This window comes from Lonchura striata, chromosome 5, assembly GCF_046129695.1.
Source record: "Lonchura striata isolate bLonStr1 chromosome 5, bLonStr1.mat, whole genome shotgun sequence".
Classification (NCBI taxonomy): Eukaryota; Metazoa; Chordata; class Aves; order Passeriformes; family Estrildidae; genus Lonchura; species Lonchura striata.
In genome coordinates this window covers 48,477,561-48,499,253 of record NC_134607.1, presented here as the reverse complement: position 1 = coordinate 48,499,253, position 21,693 = coordinate 48,477,561, and the positions used below count along the sequence as shown (strand labels likewise).

At 36.4% G+C, this 21,693-nt stretch overlaps 1 protein-coding gene across 1 annotated transcript in view; it reads left to right on the top strand.

Annotated features, from left to right (window-relative positions):
- The window catches only part of PAWR (pro-apoptotic WT1 regulator), a 68,628-nt gene extending 47,854 nt beyond the window's left edge, over window positions 1-20,774 (top strand). Inside the window, exons 3-6 of the mRNA XM_021528064.2 lie at window positions 3,625-3,659; window positions 12,175-12,322; window positions 13,652-13,756; window positions 18,205-20,774. Coding sequence (XP_021383739.1) covers window positions 3,625-3,659; window positions 12,175-12,322; window positions 13,652-13,756; window positions 18,205-18,291 — 375 coding nt within the window. The 3' untranslated portion in view covers window positions 18,292-20,774. The remainder of the gene's footprint in view (window positions 1-3,624; window positions 3,660-12,174; window positions 12,323-13,651; window positions 13,757-18,204) is intronic.
- Window positions 20,775-21,693: the final 919 nt, after the last annotated feature.

Sequence of the window (21,693 nt, the reverse complement as noted above, 5' to 3'; positions counted from 1 at the left end):
TTGTGCATCAGATATGCATTTTTAACTTTTTGTTCACACTTAGTTTTAACTACAGAAATGAAAACCACTAATACTTACTGTAGAAACATCTGTTAAAAAGGACTTGTTAATTGAGTCAAGCTTTTTTTGTTTGTTTTAACAGCTATCATTTGTAGCAAATGAGAGCATTTGCTATGCACTTTGTCTCTGAGCATTTGTTTGCTTTCCCAGCTTTTTCTGAAGAGCTGGCTTTTCTGAATAGTAGTGCCAAACTTTTAAAAGTGTCCTATTGAGTTAAATGCACAAGTCTATGTAATTGCTTTACAGCTTATAATTGCATTTAGTATATGAAAATGTTTTAGCAAATATGAGGGTATACAGTGCATTCACTGCATCCTTTTAGTGTCTAGAGTACAAAACAAGCATCTCTTACCTTAAGATTTCTTTGTACAAAGCTATGTGCGCTTCACCAGACTGCAGTCTCAGGTGCAATTTCTCCCTTTCTCATGAATCCTGCCTTTCACTGCAAGCAGAGGCTTATGTTCACAAAGAAGCATTTTCCTGAAAAAAAGAAGCTGTTAAAAAAATATGAACTGAAGAAGATTAGAGCCCAGAGTTCCTACTTTATTGTATCTGCAGGAACTTAGGCAAAATTTAGACCCAATGTAACTCTCCATCCAAGCCTAAAAAGGCATTTTAACTGCTTGCCCATAGCAAATGGGGCAGCTGGAATGTATCTATGACCATCACCATCAGGAGCTTTGTCTGATGTTACTGATGTGGCTTTTCAGCTCTCAGATACAGGGAATATGTATCCTAATGTATTAGATGGACCAAATTGAATCTCTTCAGGTACCTCAGAGTCAAATCACTTCTTCAGTTACTGCTGACTGTCTTAAAGCTAAAACTCTTTAAGGCTTGAAGGGATCTTGGGAAGTCTCCAGTCCAGGTCTTGCAGACAAAGCAAGATATGTGTAACAAATTGCTTAGGACTGCAGCCAGTGGGGTTTTTATTATCACGATGGATAGAAAAATGTCTCTATCATCTTTACCCTATCAGGAATTTGCACACATTGGCAAGATACCTCCTGAGCATCCTATTCTCCTGGCTGAAGGTTTCCAGGACTTTCAGCTTCTTATGTGTCAGATGCTCCAGACCTTTAATCATCTCTCTAGCTTTGTTGGAGTCTCTCCAGTATATTGTTCTCATACTGAGAAGTACAGAACTGGACCCAGCATGCCAGCTGTGGTCTAACCAGGGCTGAGCAGAAGAGAATTAGAGAATATGCTTAGTTGGAGGGTACCCATGAGTCTAACTCCTGTCCCTGAACACGACACCCCAGGAGTCACACCAGAGTATAGTCCAAATGCTTCTTGAGGTCTGTCAGGTGTGCGCAGCCATCCTGAGATGTGAAGAACTTTTTCCTTATATCCAAAGTAAGCCTCCACTGATACAACTTCTGTCATTCCCTCGGGTGCTGTAGTGGTCACCTCAGAGAAGAGATCAGTGCCTGACTGTCCTTGCCTCTTCATGAGGAAGTTGTAACTGCAATGAGGTGTTCCCTCAGTCTTGTCCAGGCTGAACAAGTCAAGTGACCTCAGCAACTCCTTGTGTGAGTTCTCCTTTAGTCCCTTCCCTGTCTTTGTAGCTCTCCTCAGGATGCTGTCTTCAACCTGCTGGCAGTACATCCTGAGGATGCCATGGGCCTTTGCTGTAAGGGAGCAGAGATGGCTTATGTTTGAGTTGATGTCCACCAGGACACCCGGGTTTTCTGTACAGCAGCTTTCCACAGCATCTTACTCCTGCTTGGGATTATTCATCCCCAGACTCAGGTGCAGGACTTGGCATTTTCTTTTTTTTAGACTTCATGGGGTCTCTGTAAGCCCAATTTCCATCCTGTCTGTGTCCCTCTAGATGGCAACACAGCCACCTGATGTACTGTTAACCTCTCATGCAAGTTGTTTGTAGTGTGCTAACTTGCTGAGGCTGTACTTTGTCTCATAATTCAGGTCACTGATGAAGTCATTAAACAGCACTGGCCCCTGTGTCAATCCCTGCAAAGGTGGCTGGCGTCCAGCTGGACTTTATACTGCTGCACATAACCCTTTGGACCCGGTAGTCCCTGCATCTCATGGTCTGCTTATCTGGCCTCTATTTCCATATACATATGTTGTGTGGGAAGGTGTTGAAAGCTTTGCTAACATCTAGGTAAGCATCATCTGCTTTGCCTTCATTCACCAAGTCCTCTCATCATAGAAGGCTGTCAGGTCAGGCATGGTGTTCCCTTCATATATCCATGCTGATCCGTTTCCTACTCAGGGACTGAGCTAAGGACTGTCCTGTAGTTCCCTGGATGATCCTTCTTGAAGAAAGGAATTACATTTACTTCATTTTAGTCCTCAGAAACCTTCCCCTGCTTCCATGACCTTTAAAAGATAACCTACCCTTAAGTAGACTTCAAAAATAACACTGGTAACATTTAAAATTGTTTCTCTGCCCTTTTAGAGGTAAAATTAGGTTTCTGTTTCACAGCTGTGAATCACTAATTTTCAGATGCTGTCATCAATGATAAAAATAGTTATCAGTGTTAAACCAGCAATTTTGCCAAATTTGTGGGTTTCTTTATAGTTCCCATGAATTTGTTGAATTTTGTTCTTCTGGTTATCTTAGGGATAAGGTGTAGTACATATGGCAGAAATGGAAAATGCTTCATAAAATAAAATGTACTTTCAAATGAAGTTTTTTTTCTATAACACAATTTTTAAAAAATTCTATTTTCTATAGTAAAATACTTTCTGTCCTAATTTTTAGTTTGTTTATTTACTTAAAAAGTCACTAGTGTGCTGATTAGTGAAGGCAGTGTAATGTTTTGTAGAATTTTCATAGTGGATGGAATTTCTCTTACATCTTGTTTGAGAGCTCATTTACTTTTTTGCCTTCAGTAAGTGTTGTAAGTAGACAGCATTTCATACTTTGCCTTTTTTTTTCCTCATAAAGGCAATTGTCCTTTAACTCCCTAAATATTCTTTCTTGACTATTTACTTGTTTTTTGCTTGGGGGGGGTGTTTTGCCTATGACTAAGCAGATAATCGGGTCATGTTCTTACAACACCCTAAAAAATATTTATGGACTTACTCTGTCAAATCTGAGTTCTTGTTTACCAGTTGAAACATGTCTTAATTTTTGTACTTGACAGCTTCAGTTTTTGTTCACATCTGGAAAGACAGTGGTGCTGAGGAATTGAAACAGTTTTGCTCTGCTGCTGTTGGACAAGTTGATGGGCAGCTATCAAAGTGTACATGTCTTTCCATACTAGTTAGTAGTGGAGGTGTACTGGTGGCAGGGTGGGAGCTGTTTCACATGTTGTGCATGCAGGGGGATGGAATAAGTGCATCCAGTTTTATGATCAGAGGTAATCAGAGGCAGACACTTAAGGCTTCTGGGGTGATGTTCAGAAGCAGTAACATGGTGACAATAGTCTTGGTATTGTCTATACCTGACAACAAAATAATGCAAAACTGACTTTTACAGTGGCATGGGACTGCTCTCACTGCAGACTTGGTTTTCTGTGGAGTGATAAGGTATTTTGGCAGTATAGCTAAAAAAAAAAAAATTAATTAATTTTTTATTTTTGTTTCTTTTAGGACTCCTCCAGGATGGTTACAAGCAGGTATAAAAGGTATGAGATCTTTGTACACAACAATTTTGTTTACATTTTTGCCAGAAATAATGCTGATTAAATGACTATTTTTAGTAGAAGCCATCATACTGCTACTGTAGATATATAGCCTGATATATGGCAAAGAACCTGAAAGATGCAGCAAGCTTATCCAAAGCCCTCTATTATGTTATGACTTTAAAACAAATTCCACTAGTTTTTACTGGCTCTTACTAGGGCAGAATAGTTTCCCAATCAAATGTGGAAGCCAACTACACATTGCCTAGGAGCCAGTATTTTCACAGCTTCATTTATGAACCACTGTATTCCTAAGTTGAATAAAGGGAGATAATTTTGTTGCTCTCCACAGTAATAGTGAAAGGTGGCTTTGTCATACTTCTGTCTCAGTTGTAGAGATGTTCCTCATATACAGCATGTCCTGTTGTTATTTGTATGTCTTTGAGTCAAGTATTACCCTGGTCATTACTCCAGCTTTTAAATCAGAGAAATACTTCTTAAGTTCTTGATGCACATGACCAGTGTGTGAAATTTTTGTCCATGTAGAATTAGTACTGACACAACTATCACAGCTATCAGGAAATGTTATTGTAATGCAGGGTCTAAAATACATCAACTGAAACAAGACAATTGTGTAAGAATGTTTTTATTTGGTACATGAATGCATTCCCTTTCAGGTATCCTTTACTTGGGTAAAATATGTAGGTGGTTAATTCACCAGTGTGTGTGTGTGTGTGTGTGTGTATATATATATATATATATATATAAAAAGTGCAAAGAGCATCTACAATTACCTAGTCTTCACTGCTGTGTTTTCTACCCCTCAAAATTGTTCACTGGTAGACTCGTAGAATGGTTTGGGTTTGAAGAGACCTTGAAAATCACCTAGGCCAGTCCCCTGTCATGGGCAGTCATGGGCAGGGACACTTGCCAGTGAACTAGATTGCTCAGAGCCCCATCCAACTTGGCCTAGAACACTTGGAGGGAGGGAACACCCATAATTTCTCTGGGCAGCCTGTTCCAGAGTCTCACTTCCCATGCTGTAAAAAAGAATAACCTATCCTGTTAGGCTTTAGCTTTCCTAGCATGGTGTCTTTTATATTTATGTTTCCAGGTTCTCATAAACTCAGTTGAGTGATGCTTTTTATGTTGTTTTTTTTTAAATCACTTTGTCATTGCAGAATGGGTGGGCTTATTGTCACAAGCTTAATAACTATGTAATTTCATTATTCATTTCTTGTTAATCAAGCACATTTTAGTTCAGTCTTTATTTCCTCTTCAGTCGTGGTGCAGAATTTTATTGCTGTTTGTATCTGCAAATACTTAGTGGTGTGTGTCATACTTTTGTGGCTTTCCATAAACCTTATCTCTGCTTGCATGCTGTATATACTCGCTTGCAAAAACTTGATTGTGTGTGGGGTGGTAACAAATAGAAGTTTGCACAACCACGTTTGTAACTTATTTGAAAATAATCTCATTCTACTGATTAGCATTGCAAAAGGAGGAAACGCCAAAGCTAGAAAATGCTAAATTAAACTTGGTTATGCAGTCTTCCCTCAGTCAGCTTTAGTTATATGTGGGATGTAGAGCCTTTGTTAACTTCCTCTGTCAGGGCTGGCATCACTTGCAGGAGGAATCTGACTTGCTGTGAGCTGCTGTTCAATATTTTATGGATGTTGCCATCTGTCTTATTTATTGCACAGTCTTGAACTTAGTTGAAAGTGAAGTATTGTTTACCACTGTCAACACAGTGCCCAGTACTCACAAAATACTCAGTGGGTTTTATTCTCCTTGAATACAATGCCCACTGTGGATTTGAGTTAATATTATCTATTAATTTTCTGCTGTATTTGAAAATTTCTACCTCTGAACTAATTTTTCTTGTGAGGGTACTTAAGTTATGACTCCCAGTGGTTTTGCCTTCTGGTTTGAATGCTAGAGTCAGAGCCAGAATTGTTCTGGGCTTGTTTGCTTCTTCCAACGTCTGCAGTAGGTGAAGGTCTTGCAGAAAGCAGCCTCCTCTACAGTAATTCTTATTCAGTTGACTCAGATCTCACTGGAGTCCCAAATACATTAGGAGTCCCTTGGAGTCAGTTGGTTAGAGCATGATGCTAGTAACACCAAGGCTGTGGAGTCAATCCCTGAATGGGCCATTCACTTAAGAGTTGGACTCCATGCTCCTTGTGTGTCCCTTCCAACTCAAAATGTTCTGTGAATCTGTGAAGTGGAAAATGCTATTCAGAGATTGCACCTAGTATTGGAATGCTAATGCCAAAGGCTGAATTGTGATAACAGGCTCTGTTAAGACTCAAATACGTTCAGCTTAATTTGCTTTTAACAGTCTTGGGTGTACTCCCTTAGGTTTTCAAAGCAAACAGAGTGAAGCATGTTTCACATAGGGACAAGCACTTCAAGATTCTATTTGAAACTTACTTGCAACAGTAAATGGCCAGTACTTTGTGGGAGATAGATGGTCAGTAGACATATGATAGCAAAAAGGAAGGTATATTTTCCTGAAATGTTGGATTCTGTAATAGAGTCTCTTTCCACTGAAAGACTGAGTTATTTGCCAGAAATATTCAGGTTGCTTTCTTCCATTTTTACCATTGCTTCTTCTCTTTTGCCTTCTCACTCTTCCCCAGTTACTCCTTATCAAACATGATATCTTGTTCATCTGAGCAATTTTCTTCATTTTGCTGGTTTCCATTTCTTAGTGCAGTTAGACACCCTTTCCTTTCTCTTCTCCATTTTTCTTACATCCTTATATTTAATCATTGAGGTCCTAGTCTTCTCTTTATTATTTGTCTGATTTTGTGTGTGGGGGTTTTTATTGTATTTTTTTTTTTCTTCCTGTTATGTCTCCATTATCCTTTCTGACTTCTAGTCCTGGATTACTGATATTTTTCTGGACTTCCAGTACCTTTCCTTTCCATTTCCATTTAACTGTTTTCATATTTTATGTTGTGATCTTAGAGATCCTTCTACAACTTCAACAGTTCTGCGATTCTGCCTCTACACTGAGATACCCATCCTCCCTGTATCTGTATCTGACAAGAGAAAAGAGATTAAAAATCTGAGAATATTAGTTATGTGTGTTCTTACAGAATCATTGTTCTCTTGGTGTGTTCCAGGACTCAAGGAATTGTACAGATTTTACACTATGAATTGCACTGGCTACTTTTCCCTATATGGATGCAACAATCCGTGACTAAACATTTATATGACATTGCTGGGAAACCTGTTTCAATGAGTGTCCATTGATTGGAAAACCTGTTTACAAATGAACTTTGATGGCTTCTCTGTGTTACTGTGTGCTTAGTGACTTGGACAAACTGAGCCTGTCTCTTTGTGCTGTAAAGTAAATAAAAGTTTGTGATGAGTAGCTTAGTCTATACTTGTAGTCTGTCTTCTGAATTTACTTCAGAAATTTTCACACCCCCCAGAAGTCTGTGGAGGGGTTCCTTTGTAGTTGCACTATTAAATGCATAAAATATTTTCAAGAGAAAGTGACAGTTTTGTTGTGGTCTGGAGTGGTACTGTAAGATCTATTAAAAGCACGACCAGAATCTGCAGGGTCATGCTGACATGAAGGCCACAGGACTTACAGGAGAGTATTTGGGAGCAGTAGTCAGTCATGTGTCCTAACTGTAAGTTTCATGTGTTTTAAATGTGTAGGTATACTTCAGTTGCAATAGCCCATATTGACTTCCCATTCTTCCATTTTCCTCTCAGGTTTTTTAATGTAGTATGGCTCATCTTGGCCATTTCAAACTACTGTTATGAAACTGGGTTTGACATTTTTTGCACTGCTTTGTGGATAGATATTTGAAATAACCAAACATACTGCCATTAGTAAGAATGATTTTCCGATTTAGGTCTGATGGTATCAGCACAGTTGATGTTACCAATGATTTCTCAAACGTGAGAAGGTCAAAGTGCATTTTCTTTATTGAAATACGCGAGTCTAATCTACATGTAAACATGAATTATGTTTCTTTGTAAACTAAAAGGCTTGTTTGCAAGTAACAGTAAAGCAAGATATTTATGCGGACATAGGAATATTTTTATAAACACAGAAGGTTTGTTCTATCTTACTTTGAAGACTGTCTACTAGTTTTTGAACCAATTTAGTTTCTTTTTTTTAAAAAAAAGTAAACTTTGAAGATTATGATTTAAAGATTTTTGTGTGGTTCTTGAATCAGATCAATTGGATCAGTTTACAAAAAGAGCTAAATTAAAATCTCTTCATGGTTCAGAAGTGTATTCCCCTTTTAAGTTTGTTTACTAGTGGAAATGATTACAGTATGTATGGTTATATGGCTTCCACTCAAAATGTCAGAGAGGATTTTTGCCCCCTCTTTCAGGATAGTACAGCACATTAACATGGAACCCTAGAGGTAGAGGCTATATAGCACTAATTGTAAAATACTCCATCATACTTGAGCTTATCATTCATGTAAGAGTTGAAAAACCATAAAAAAAGAAGGTGCTTCAGATCACTCATTGGAGGGGCTCTGAAGGAAATACCTGCTGAATTTGCCTTGCTCAGCGTTTTTAGATAATTATAAAACTTAATCTATAACAGTTTACTTTCCATCATACTAATCTTGTTCTCAGTAATTAAAAAAAACCACAGCTGAAAATGCTGTTGCATAATGCTGTGCCCAGACTTGCCTGTGTTTAGGAGTTTCGCAGTGAGGGCTGGCTTTGGAAGCATTGTCTCATCTAGCTTGTTACCTTAGGACCACTGCTTTGCAGATAGGAGCATTTTATTTTAGAAAAGGGTCACTTAAGAAGTTTTTCTTGACTTTTGTAGCCCTTCTTGAGATGCTGCTGATGTTATGAGATGACATAAACACATAGGGTTTATTTCTACAAAATGTTTTGATGGTCTATAAGTTCTGGCCAGAGTTCCTCACTGCCCCTTGTGCCAGTGCTCGAGCAGCAGGACAAGGTACTGCTTCAGGGACCTACTGTGGCTGCAAGTTGATGGCTTTCTTTTGCTTGGCTGCTCGATTGCTGCATTGTAGTTTGAGTAGTTTCCCATTCACCTGAAGCCCAGAAGCAGGAGAAGTAGAGGAGCCTAGGGAATGCAGCTGTAGAAAAGGTAAGACTGCCTTTCCTTAGCTCAGCTCTGAAAGCCACAGATTTGGTTTGAGTGGTCTGAAGTAACAGAAAGCCAAGTTGCCCTGTTCTTCCAGAGAAGCTGTTAGCAGCTGACTGTATTGCAGTGACATAAATAACTAGAGGTTTCCAAATCAGGTATAGTTATAAGATTCTGGCATAAAAAAAAAAAAAACAAAAAAAACAAACCTGTTGCAGATGAAATACAGTTTGGACAGGGTGATTTTCACTGGATGAAATGGCAATTTGGACAGTGCTTTGTAAAGACATTGAGAGAATCAAAGAAGCATTGGAAGGAACAAGAGATATTTGACCTTCCTGTAATAATGCTTTTAAACCTGTCCCTGTATAAATAACTGATTTTATTGTAAAGAAAATAACTAGGAACATCATTCCTACTTATCAGAAAATAACTAGGAACATCAAACCAGAATATCTGTTTCTCTGTAAGAGGAGTAAAACTGATTTTGCTATATTGTTTTTAAGTATAGCCAGAAAAGAAACCTTGTAAAATATATTTATATTTGTGTATTTTTATATATAAACATAATCTACATGTATACTTCTATAGACAATGTCTTCATTGGGGGTGGATCATAGATGTTTCCTCTTAGTAAAGAGATACCGGAGTTCAGTGGTACTGTTTTTCTAGTCACCATTGTGGAAAGGATCCTGGGGGGCATCAGGCACAGCATGGCCAGCCAGGCAAGGGAGGGGATTGTCCCGCTGTGCTCTGGGCTGTGGCAGCCTCACCTCGAGTGCTGGGGGCAGTTTTGTGTGCCACAACATAAAAGAGACATTAAGCTCTTAGAAAACATCCAGAAGAAAGCAACAAGGATGGTGAAGGGACTGGAGCAGGAGTCCTATGAGAAATGGCTGAGGTCACTTGGTCTGTTCAGCCTGGAGCAGGGGAGACTGAGGGGAGGCCTCATTGCATTACAGCTTCCTTGTGAGGGAAAGAGGAGGGGCAGGTGCAGGTGTCTTGACACTTGTGATCCATGACAGGACTCAAGGGAGGGACATAAAGCTGAGTCAGGAGAGGTTTAGGTTGGATATCAAGAAGTTTTCCAGCCAGAGAGTGGCTGGTCACTGGAATAGGTTTCTCAGGGCAGTGGTCACAGCACCAAGCCTGTCTTGAGTTCAAGAAGTGTTTGAACAGTGCTCTCAAGCACATGTGACTCTTGGGGTATCTAGGGCCAGCAGCTGGGCTTAAATGATCCTGATGGGTCCCCTCCAATTCAATATTCTGGTTCTGTGATTCTTTCTCATTTAACACTCATGAAGTGATATTGCATCTGACGACTTAAGTTCCATTCTTTGTAAAAGATGTTTCTGTTGTGTCATCGGTAGTACTTTTTTTTTGTCATTGCTGTGTACTAGCCTTTGGTTATAACAACCAAAATAATTAACTTTTTATCTGTCATATTCCTTATGTTAGGTTATGGATGATGCCCCCTTAAATGTTTTTTTTTAAATCTCATTTCCTAGAAGCCTCTGTGACATGTTCTTTGTACTTTCCTACAATGAGAAGGAATGTGTTCAGTAGGGTCTGCTGCCCAGTGGAATAGGTGAGGAAATTCAAGTGTCAGTTTCAGGAAAAAAAACCTGAAAATTAAAGCATTTTCTTTATTAATGAAACCCTTCCTGTCCAGGTATTCTTTCTTCTAATCTTTGTGTGGGAGCTTCTGTCAATATCACTCACTGGAGCTGAGTTTAAATACTCCAGTATGGTGGCAAAAGTATTCATTTTTAAATTATGAAAAATTTAGATTTTTTGTGTGGTCTCTCCTTGAGATATGAACAGCACCAAACTACATGCCTTTTAGGAAACTCAATAACCTAGAATTTATAGAGTTAAGTTTAAATATTTGTCTTGTGTTGCAACATGCATATCCGGTCCTAGAAATGTTTTATAAAAAATCTTCTGGATGAAGAATAAACAGAGCTAAATATGGTAATAACATTAAGCTACAAAATTCCTTACAATTGTGTCAGTGTGTCTTGGAAACTTCACACATACTGGAGCAAAAAAATATTTATATCCATGAAAAGACATCCCTTCACCAGATACTCCTGCTTTTGATTTGCACTGTATCCATCTAAGTCTGCACATTGTCAGCAGGGGTTTTCTACAGTTATGAAATGTAAAATGGTTAAATGAACACATTAATCATATACTCTTCTGTGTTTTGAAGAAAATTATGTAGGGATGCTCATAATGCTTTTCATTCTTTTCCTAAGTATTCTAGAATATCAGTGTATATATACTTCAGCTGTGTGATTTTGCAGAGTCACAGGCTGGTTCATGCTGGAAGGGACCTCTGGGGGAAATCTTGTCCAGTCCCCTGCTCAAGCAGGGCCACCTAAAGCTGATTATTGAGGACCATCACCAGGTGGTTTTTGAGTATCTCCATTTTTTGGTTTTGTCTTGGCAGTTTGTCTGTATAGTCTAGGTCTAAGAAGTGTAATTTTGCTGAATTGGAGAGGGAAAGTCTCTTCGCCTGCTCTCAGGGCTCTCTGTTCTGTTATTCTTAGTTATTCATTAGAATCTTCATTGAAGGTAAGTAACGTTACTGTTAGGAAGAAAGTGGCTATGGGAAGGACGCTGTTAGTTTTGTGACTGAAAATGCTTGACTTGTCATACATATTTTTGAACTAGTACTGGTTTTGTACATACCAGTAGTAATGGAAAACCTGCATGCTTTTTTAAAAAACTAGCTTATGTGCACTTGCAGTGCTTATCTGTTGATTCCGTGACTGATTTTTAATAAATAGACATATAATCTAAAACAAAAAAAAAAACTCCATAGGACTACTTAAGGAGTGAGCATCTACCAACCAGCATCTCTCTGATAAACTCCTCTGTACCAAAGTTCTGAAGTGAAATGTCTGGAGATGGCATAAAATCGGTTTGTTGGGTCACATCACTTTCTCACTTCAGTTTACTTTCCATTCCCTTACAGGCCAAATCCATAGTTCCCAAGAAGTTAGTCAATTTTCGTCTTATGTTTTGGACATGTACTTGTGTTTTCATCCCTTATGTTTTCATCTAGTTAGAAAGATGCTTGGTTTAAACTCTGTGGTAGCACTTTAGTTCTTGAAATAAAGTAATTTAGCTTGGTTTTTAATGTGCATAGTTAATGAAACTTGAAAAATAGGGTAAGTATGTGGTTATAGTGTATTACCCATGTGATGAAAGCTACATTATTCAAGTATTTGAATCCCTGAGGCAGTGCATTTCGTGAGTTCTCAGCCACACAAGAGCTGTGAAATACATTCTCTGCAGTTTATTACACTGACCTACTGACTGCTTTGGAAAGCTCTTCTGTGACTGCTCTCATTTCCATTTAGTCAAATGTGTAAATAGGTGTCTGCTTTGCTCTGCCTTTCACAGTACAGCTAATGCACCAGACGACGATGCTCCAAATAGATATTCCCGAACAGAGAGAACAGCTTACGGCAGATACAGCAGAGATGCAAATTCTTCTGGCAGTTCTCTACCAAGTAACACTTTGGAAAAGAGGATTGAGGAACTTGAAAGGGTAAGTACAAACTAACCTTTCTATGGCATACATCTGAAGTAAAGGACTTTTGAAACTCCATGGGGAAATTTGCAGGTGAAATACATAGACATTATGCAAAATGCTTTAGTTATTAACTATGCTATAGTTATGGCTATGAAAACATATAAAGAATCAGACTGACTGAGAGGAATGTGAACTTTCACATCACAGATGTTTAGTTTTCGTTTGGTATATAAGTGAGAAATAGTTAAGGCAAAGATAATACACTTAGAGTGCCAGCAGTGCTCTGTATGTTACTCTTATGCACCTCGTGACACACCAGCACAGAGCAAATATCTTGGGGGAAGGAGGTCACTGGCTGTTCACAAGGTTACCAGCCAGTTTCTGATCTACTTGTTGGCTTTGATTTTTTTAGTATACTGAAATATTGTAAAATTTAATTGCTATCTAGTTGTTTGTTAGAGCTGTAAACACTGAAATACGTATTTAAAATGGTTTTCATTGTTTCACACTGATTTAATAAAAACGGTTTTGGGAAAATGCAGTAATATTGAAGCTGAGCTTTTCACTTAAGCCAGTATTTTGCTAAATAATGTCATCTGTGTAATCTATTACTGGCTTCTCTGTCTTCCTCTGAAGTGGATTATTTTGTGGGTAACCTACCAAATATTCTTGATTCGTGTGAGTGAAAGCTACTAAGTAAACGCAATTTGAATAGGTCTATTCTTGGAAAGAGGGAAAATAACAACTATTTTGTAGAAATTATTATTTTTGATTTAAGACTTGAGGAACCTTCATTTGACTAAAGTATACCACAATCATCCCTTCTAAATCAGCTTCTTTCTGAAATACTTTAATTGCCAGTAAAAAAATAAATAGAAGAAGATTTAAGCACCTTCTTTCCTAATGAACATTTTCATTCTTTCTCACATTCAAGCCCACAGATTTAAGAGTCTTAATTTCTTGTTAATGATATTATAAAAAGCCAACAACAGAAAATCCAACCAACAACAATTAGGAAGCTGATACTTCACATTTATTTCTTCTGTTTTGGGCCCCTGTCCAATTCTGTGTTCATGCTCAAGTTAAATTTAAATTAAAACACTATCACTTGAATCAGATACCAAAGAGTTTTGCTGTTGGTAAAATATTCTTAGATGTGTTTCGTTAGCTCCTTGAAATGTAAAAGGATTTGAAGATGTGGGTTTGACGTGCTGTAGGAAAGGAATTATAGATAAATGTCTGTGTGTTCTTCTTTCTTTTTTGTTTTTTAGATGGTATTAACTTAAAACTGTCTCTTAAAACAAGAATTTACATTTCCAACTTCATTCTGTATTCTGGTTATAGGAACTTGCAAAAGAAAGACAGGAAAATGCAAGATTAATGAAGATGGCACAGGACAAAGAGGAACTAATTGGAAAGCTGAAAGAAGAAATTGATTTATTAAATAGAGTAAGCAAATACTTTCTTACATGGCTCTATAAAGAGGAAATAAAAGTTCTGCACTCTTTGTTGTATTCTTCAGGCACCGCGTCCAGGCAAGGTCAGAAAATAATTAATTGAGGGGTTTTTTGTATTTGTGTAGCTTTTCAAGAGGTATGTCAGTAAGTTGTATTTTTTTTTCTAAGGTGACTTGTATTTGTTATGATTAACTTCCCTAAGTCTGGTCAATTCCTTGTTAAGTGTTTATAAAATAAGGTTAAAAAACCTAAAGCTCTTTATATTTTGATAGATATTCTCATACTCTTTATTGTTGATCCCAAGTAAAGGTAGAGTAAGACAGAGGGCAGGAGACATGAGGTAACGTCACCAGGCAAGGTGTGAGGGCAGAAGAGGAGGGGTAGAAGAGTGAGACATGCTTGGAAATGGGACAAGATGGCAAGTTTTAAAGCTGGTAAAAAAGTTGCACCAGTTTTAAGGGCAAACAGGAGTTCTTTCATAGGGTGGATTATGACCTCATCCTGCTCTTCCAAGCTGAGGTGTGGAGTCCTGATGTACTAGAGATACATGCCTCTCTTCTGCTCCATGCAGATAGGATTCTGGTGAATCCATCACTGAAGGGAGGCAGTAACTGCATGAAGTGTCAGACCTACATTTTGCAGCTCTTCATTAATAGCAAAGGAGGACAGCATTCAGAAGTTTGCAAACTAACCTAGAAAAGTAAGAGATGAGATTGTTCTGAAACACTTATTTAGACTTTTATATGGACAAAGTTGGAAGTTAATCTGTAAGATAATTGAGGTGGTATCTGTTTTAGAGAGATTTGTATTTCAACTGAGGCATTGCTCTTCATGCAGTTCTTTCATTCTGCAAAGAATCTGTCTCCTCTAAGCTTATTTGCCTTATTACAGTTGAGGCAGGTGTTCAATCCTTCTGCATAATGGATGGCAAAGCTATTTAATACTGTTGGTCACGTCTGACTTCCTGACTCAAAGGTCAGAAAGAAAAAATCAAAATAATGTAAATGACTGAATCTTGGGGCTTAGGACCACAACTTTTGGGAGGTTTCATGTTCCACAAGCAGTGTTACTTGTTTTGGCTACTTGAAGTATGATGTCCTAAATGAAATCCATCAAGAGGATGGATTAGAAACTGTCTTTGAACATCCATGGTAAAGTTAGGCACTGTCTGTGCATTGCCTGTGTTAAGTCCAAGGGCAATTTCTGCTTGTAGTACGGAAGAAAACATAAACTGAATCAAGTAATTTCAAAAGCAACTTTGTTATATATTGACTAAAATTTTACCTTTCCATGAGATCTACAAAGCCATCTTATTGGTGCTCCCTAGGTAGATACTTTTAAACACAGAAGAGAAGGGATTTTTTGGTCTATCAGGTCAGCACTTTTCATACCTTTAATATTGTGTTTGCTCAATAGCATGCAAGATGTTTATGTCTGTGTCTCTTGGGCTTTTCTTAAGGATGAAATAGGTGCCTTTTGATTTTATGACCAGTGTAGTTATTTGTCTTGAACTCATTTCTCAAGTGATGCTTCCATTAACACAAATACAATTTTACTTTCCTGTTATTAACTCTTGAATTTATGATTGCTTCTATATTGGCTATCCATGTGGATTCAGAAAGGGAAAAGGGTTCAAAAATTAAGAAAAGCTGCAGAAATATCACATGATTTTCATGATAGAAGATTATAGAAGTTAATATGGCAGTTGTATTTGCTTCAGGTTTATTATCATAACTGAGAACATGAGAGCCAGCACTCAGGCATCTATCTGATGGAGTGTTCCTCTGTAGGCCTAGCACCAGGATTGGATACTTTTCATGGAAGAACAGCTGCCATCTTCAGCCTTATGTTCAGATAAAAGGATGTCCTGAGGACTGAACTTTATTTAGTGAGTCTATGCAAAGATCAACTGAAATAGTTTTGCTGGTAGGCAGCCTAAATAGGAGTCTCTAAATTTGACCATCTACACATTCATGGTTTTCCTCCAGCTTTTCTTTTCATCAACATATACAGTTATTGGATGTTAAGATGCACAGATACGGGAAGAATACCATGTCAGATACCCTAGATAACTTCTTAAAAGGCTGTTTTGGTGTGTATTTTTTTGACTGCTCAGTCCATATTTGGCAAAATGCTCTTTCTAGAAGTTTTAGTCAGTTCATTACCACAGATGCATGCCTGATTGGCAAAGACTTCATGTTGCATTTGAAAAACTTTTTCCAAGAATCATGAGTAGAATTTTTCTCATTTTAAGTGAGCCTATTTATTTAATGCGACATTATAATTCTGCTGAGATCAGTCAGTACATCACAGAGATACTTAAAGAATATGATCTGCATTTATACTGAGTAGTAGAAAAGGCTTTCTCCTATAAACAACATTTTCTCATTCCAGTATATTAGATGTTAAAAGTATGTCTGCCATCTTCTTTGTAAGAAAGGGGCAATTGCTTCCTAAATACCTTAAATGTCTGAAAGGAAAGGCATCCCAAAATATTTGAATACTTTGTAGGCAAAGTTCAGCTGTCAATTAGTTTATGCTTAGTCATCTTTGACCTTACTAAGATGCCAGTGTAGTTAAAAGTGTGTTTGGAGAGAGTCTTGTCAGTGAGGATTTACAGTCCCAATTAGTGTCAATTGTGTAGTTATCAGTTCTTTTGGCATGTGAAGTTAAAGCTTTCCTGCTATTGCATCTTTTTTTGCTAATAAGAATAAATTAGTATTGTAATTTTGAATAAGAAACTTGAAATTTCAGAGTTGCAGAATCCCCTCCATCTCTCAGCCCATTGTTTCTGTAGATACTTAAAGTGCAGCAGTTATTTTTCCTGGCTTATATTCAAGAAACTTTTACATGTAGTAATTTTTGGAATGTTATTTTTGCAGCATAAACATTTCACAAACTTTTAATATTTTATTTTGAGTCAATTATACTAGAATTTTAAACAGGAGGTTTTTAGTTAAGTTTTAATTGAGGTATCCAATAGCTCAATCAACAAGTTTTATATTTACCAAACTAAAGAGAAATAATTTTATTGAAAATGTGTTGTCCCTTCCATCTGATTATTAATCTAAATTACACAAAAGAGATTATAAAGTGTATTTGTTTATCCTAAATTGTATTTATAGTATCTATCCACCAAAGCTTACCCTGTTTAGATATTTAAGTCACTTGTATCCGTTACATTGGAATGTTCAAATGCTTTTCCTGGAATTGATTCATACTGTGATACAGCTTTACTTCTGTGAGGCAAAGAGGAATTTCTGCTAGTGATTTCTTGATTCCACTCTAGAAAACAATAAAGGGATTGCAAAGGTATTGAGGTGTGGATTTTAGCTTGGCAAACTGAAGAGGCTTTTAAAAACCATTATACTGATTGAACAGATGATCTCTGTTGTGCCCTCCTGGAATGACCTCACTGAACAAGATAAAAGAACCTGGGCTTTGTATGTCACATAATGCATAACGACTTAAAGGGCCAAGAGAGAGAAAATCTTTTTACTACATAAGGCAAGAGGACAGTTTGGCAGACTTGAATCAAAAAACACATAGGTTCTCCAGTGAGAATTCTGGTTCGTTTTCCTTTGCCCACCTTTCATTTTTCTCTTTAAAATCCTGTCCTTGACATCATTCTTCTGTTTCTTTATTCTTCTCTAGTTCACATTCTGTTTCTTGCATGTGGCTTTTGTACACAAAAATTATATTTATTGTAGTAATGTTTGTATTAAGCAATCATTATTGCTGGTTTTCACTTCAGAGGCTTGAAAAAACTTGTTAGGAGTGAAGAAGTGAAATGGGAACTGGATAAAAATGGTAATTAGTGGAAAAGACACAAAAATTTGTGTGTGTCAAACACATTTTCAAACATTCTGAAAGCAATCTATTTTGAGCACCCATTACTACTGTGTGCACACTGTCTGTTCTTCCAGTAGCACTTCAGACAGAGGTATGAAGTCCATTTTTATTATTTTTTTCACAGAAAAAAAGTGGACTGACATGTCTTTTTCTGAAAATTTTGATACTTAATACACAAAATAAGTCTTCTTGCAGTAATAATCAGTGAGGTGTATACACGAGAGCCATAGTTGCAGGCAAGCAATCGGGGAAGCAGGAATAGGAGCTGATCAATACAGTCTCTGTATATGCCAGGAAAATAATCACCTCTATTCTGTTTTGGTTTTTTTATGCATTAATTCCTGCTGTAGCTTTAATTTGAACATGTTTCTATTTAAGGTGCTTAGGAATTTAATATTAATATTTTGTAATTGTAGTAACAATTTCAAACAGGCTGGTTTAAGAGTTCTAAGATTCTACTGTGACACTAATTCTTCCCTATTCCAGCTTCCTAATTTCACAGCTAAGATACTAAATTTCTGCTGCTACTAATTGAGAGTTTATATTTCCATCCTAAGAAGTGTTTATTTTTCTTTTTTTCTTGTACAGGATCTAGATGATATAGAAGACGAAAATGAACAATTGAAACAAGAAAACAAAACCCTCTTAAAAGTTGTTGGACAGTTGACAAGGTAGAAGATTCAGATGTCAATGAGGAAAGATTAAAAAAACTACTGATTGAACACTAAGGTCAATATAGTAATATTCCTGTGTTGCAGTATCTTATAATAAGTGTCTTTGTATTTATTGTTAGGAAACCAGATGAATGTTTATTTTCATAGTGCTTTCTCCTTCATTCAATGAAATGGCATAAAATTTGAGGTGTATTTTTAGCTTTCTTTTCACATAAGCATGATTAAATTTTTTGACATATTTCAAAATTTTAAGTTCAGAAAGATTTGGATTTTGTATCTTCAGATTACAGCTGCATAAAGTACAGTAATCTAAAATTCATAGCATCAAGATCACTTTCAGTCCATGTGGGTGTATATTTTTGAAATGAATGGAAGCAATACATATAAGCCTTGTTTACACAGATTCAAAATATGTATTTTGAGAAATGCTTCCTTTTTTGTTCAAATAGCTGTAAAGTGGATGCCTTATTACTGATGTATAACATTTTGCAGATTGATGACTTGCTCTAGAGCTCTTGTATGTTGAGGTTTTTTACTGTGTCTGAAAGATTGACAATAGTAGAGTAGCAATTTTTTTTCTGTGTTTAACAGTATTCTATCAGAAGGGGAAGGTTTTACTAAAAAACAACAAAACAAACAAATGCAAAACACCACAAAGCCAAATAAATCACCTCTGGTATCAGCATGAATAAGTTCTTAGAATCACATTGAAGTTGTGCACTGCTGTTTATTTTATGCTTTTGCTTTAGCAATGAAATGCAAGTTTGCAATCAGACAGTTTGCTGTGTTGAGAATTCAAACAAAGCCTGGAGCTTTCATTTTAGCAAAGACACTTCTTGTTGTCATCTTAAAATTTGTAGTGATCATAACCCATACAAGTTTTTTGATTTTTTTTTAATGCTGAGTGAATTTTTTTTTTACGTGATGAAGTAGAGGGGCATACTAGTGATGCGTGCCTTTTTGAAAAATAAAATGGTATACAAACCCCATTTTTATCCTTGATTTTAAACTAACAAGTTGTTTAAAAAGTGCCTGTTAGATGGTGTAATCTCCAATTATGACTGTGTGCAGATTTTTCTGTAGCTGACAAAATTTTCCTTAAGACTTTGATCACAGACTTCAGTTAACATTTAGACTAAAACTTATTTGTACTTTATGTACAGCACATTTTTCATTCCTGGTCAGATTAAATGTATATACCCTTTGAGGAAAGACACTAAAAATTAAAACATTTCAAAGAGTCCAGGCTTTTTATGGACAATTTTGGTGTCAGAAAGTTACACACATATAGTTCTGGTTACCTTAAAACTTAAAAGCAACTTTAATATAACAGTATTGTTATATTAATATATATATATATATGTGAAATATAGATGACAGTTGCTTTTTCAGATATGCCAGTTGTTTTCATAATGTGCATTTAATGACAGTGTTTCTTAAATTTATAATTCCAGCTATTGTTACATTTGGATTGTTTTGGATATAGGATAGATTATTTTGCATATGTGCATTCTGATAAGGAAAAATTTGTCAAAGCTTTAAAGTGTTTTTCAAGACATTTACAGTCCAGGATGCCTCAGTCTTTTCCTCCACAGTGGATAAGATTTCATGGAACACCATCAAAAAACTTTTCTCAGGGGGTTAAATGGTATAAGCCCTTTGAATTACAATGTACATCAATGAGTATTGCTTATGATATTATTGAGACAATAAGAAGTCCCTTAATTTATAAGTTCCATGAAATTGAACATTTGATGACATAATAAAGTCAGTTGAGATGTATGCCTTTGGACTAAATATGAAACTTTCTCTGGAAGAACATCTGATTTCCTTCTCTATGTACTAGGTAGGAAACACATGTACCCGTGTGCTGCATGGGATGTCAAACATATTGAAGCATTATTAAGTGTATAATATAATAATGTTAAGCATACTGCAGTACACACAGATAACAATATGAAGTAGCAATTGAGATGTTTCATAAAATGTTTCATGTACATTTTAAACCAAAGAAAAACAGCAACAAAGAACATAAGCAAGAGTTACTTGTCTTCATATTACCTCTGCTTGGTGGCACTAATGCTGGAATTAGAATTTTTTTTAACTTGTACATAAAACTGACAGAAGTATTTGGCAGAATTTCTGGGTTTCTAATGTAACTGTTCTTGTTCAGGGCTAGTTGTGATTTTTCTGCTTTGGAAAACTTGTGGTAGTTGAGTTTTCCTCTGAAAACAGTCTCATAATCATAATGCAGAGTGATTTTTAGAAAATACCCATTTTATGTGTTTAAAAAGTTTAAACATTGTTAAGCTGTGAGTAGCTGAATATCCATTTTAGTTTTGAACATTGACTAGTAGTGGTGATGCTTGTTACCAGATTATAAAAATGATTTTTAAATTCTTCTACTGCAGGTGAAAGATACATGTTTTATAATAAAGATTGTTTGCCTTTGTTCAAATAAAACACAATTCTTTTTAATCCAGACTGAGTGCTTATTGTCCTTAAAGGAGAATTATTACTGTCTCTAAAATTCTAACTGGACTTGTCCTCTGTAGTATAAAGCTCCCAGTCTGAACTGCTAAAATTAGTTTGGCATTCACGTTGGAGTTTTCAAGTTTGTATGCATACACAGACACACATGAGAAAAATCTGTATATTTACACTATACTTTTTTGCTTCAGGTAATAGTGATTATCCTTCCATCAATTAGATAGAAATTATCTTTTCTCCTCCTTCAAAGCAGAAATATAACCCTTCCCAAGGAAAGCAAGAATGTTAGAGTGCTGTTTCTACAGAAAGTGAATTAATTTAACTTCTAAAGCTCTATAAAAGTACATGTTCTGTTCTCTCACACAAGCAGACTTGTTAAGGGCAATCTCCGTTTCACTCATAGCTGCAAACTGCACATAAAGAGAACAAATTAATAATCAGTAAATATCGGGGAGATGATAACTATAGCACATTTTATCATAAAGCTGGTAATGTTGTTTTAAAAGAATGTAAACATAAATACCATAAGCAACCATGCATTCATCACCATGGTTACTTTATGGATAAGAGATTATCCATGAAGTGCATTTGCACTTAGTAAAATTAAAATGTTAGGTGAATTTGGGTAAGGATGACTGCATTTATGAAAACATGGTGTCTTTTAGTTTTGTTTTAAAATACAAAACTATGCATTTCTTCAGTTTATGGCTTTGGCATTTTAGGTTCCTCAGTCTTGGTGGGAAGTTATAGCTCCAAGTACACAAGTGCCTTTTCTGTGTTCTGCCTTTAATCACTGGATTTGCCATACAATGTCTACCTGATCTTAGCACTTTATATGTTTTCCCATGGATATTCTAATGTTTCTCTCATAACTATTTGTATCTTTTGGTATATTCTTCTTTCCTTTGTTCTT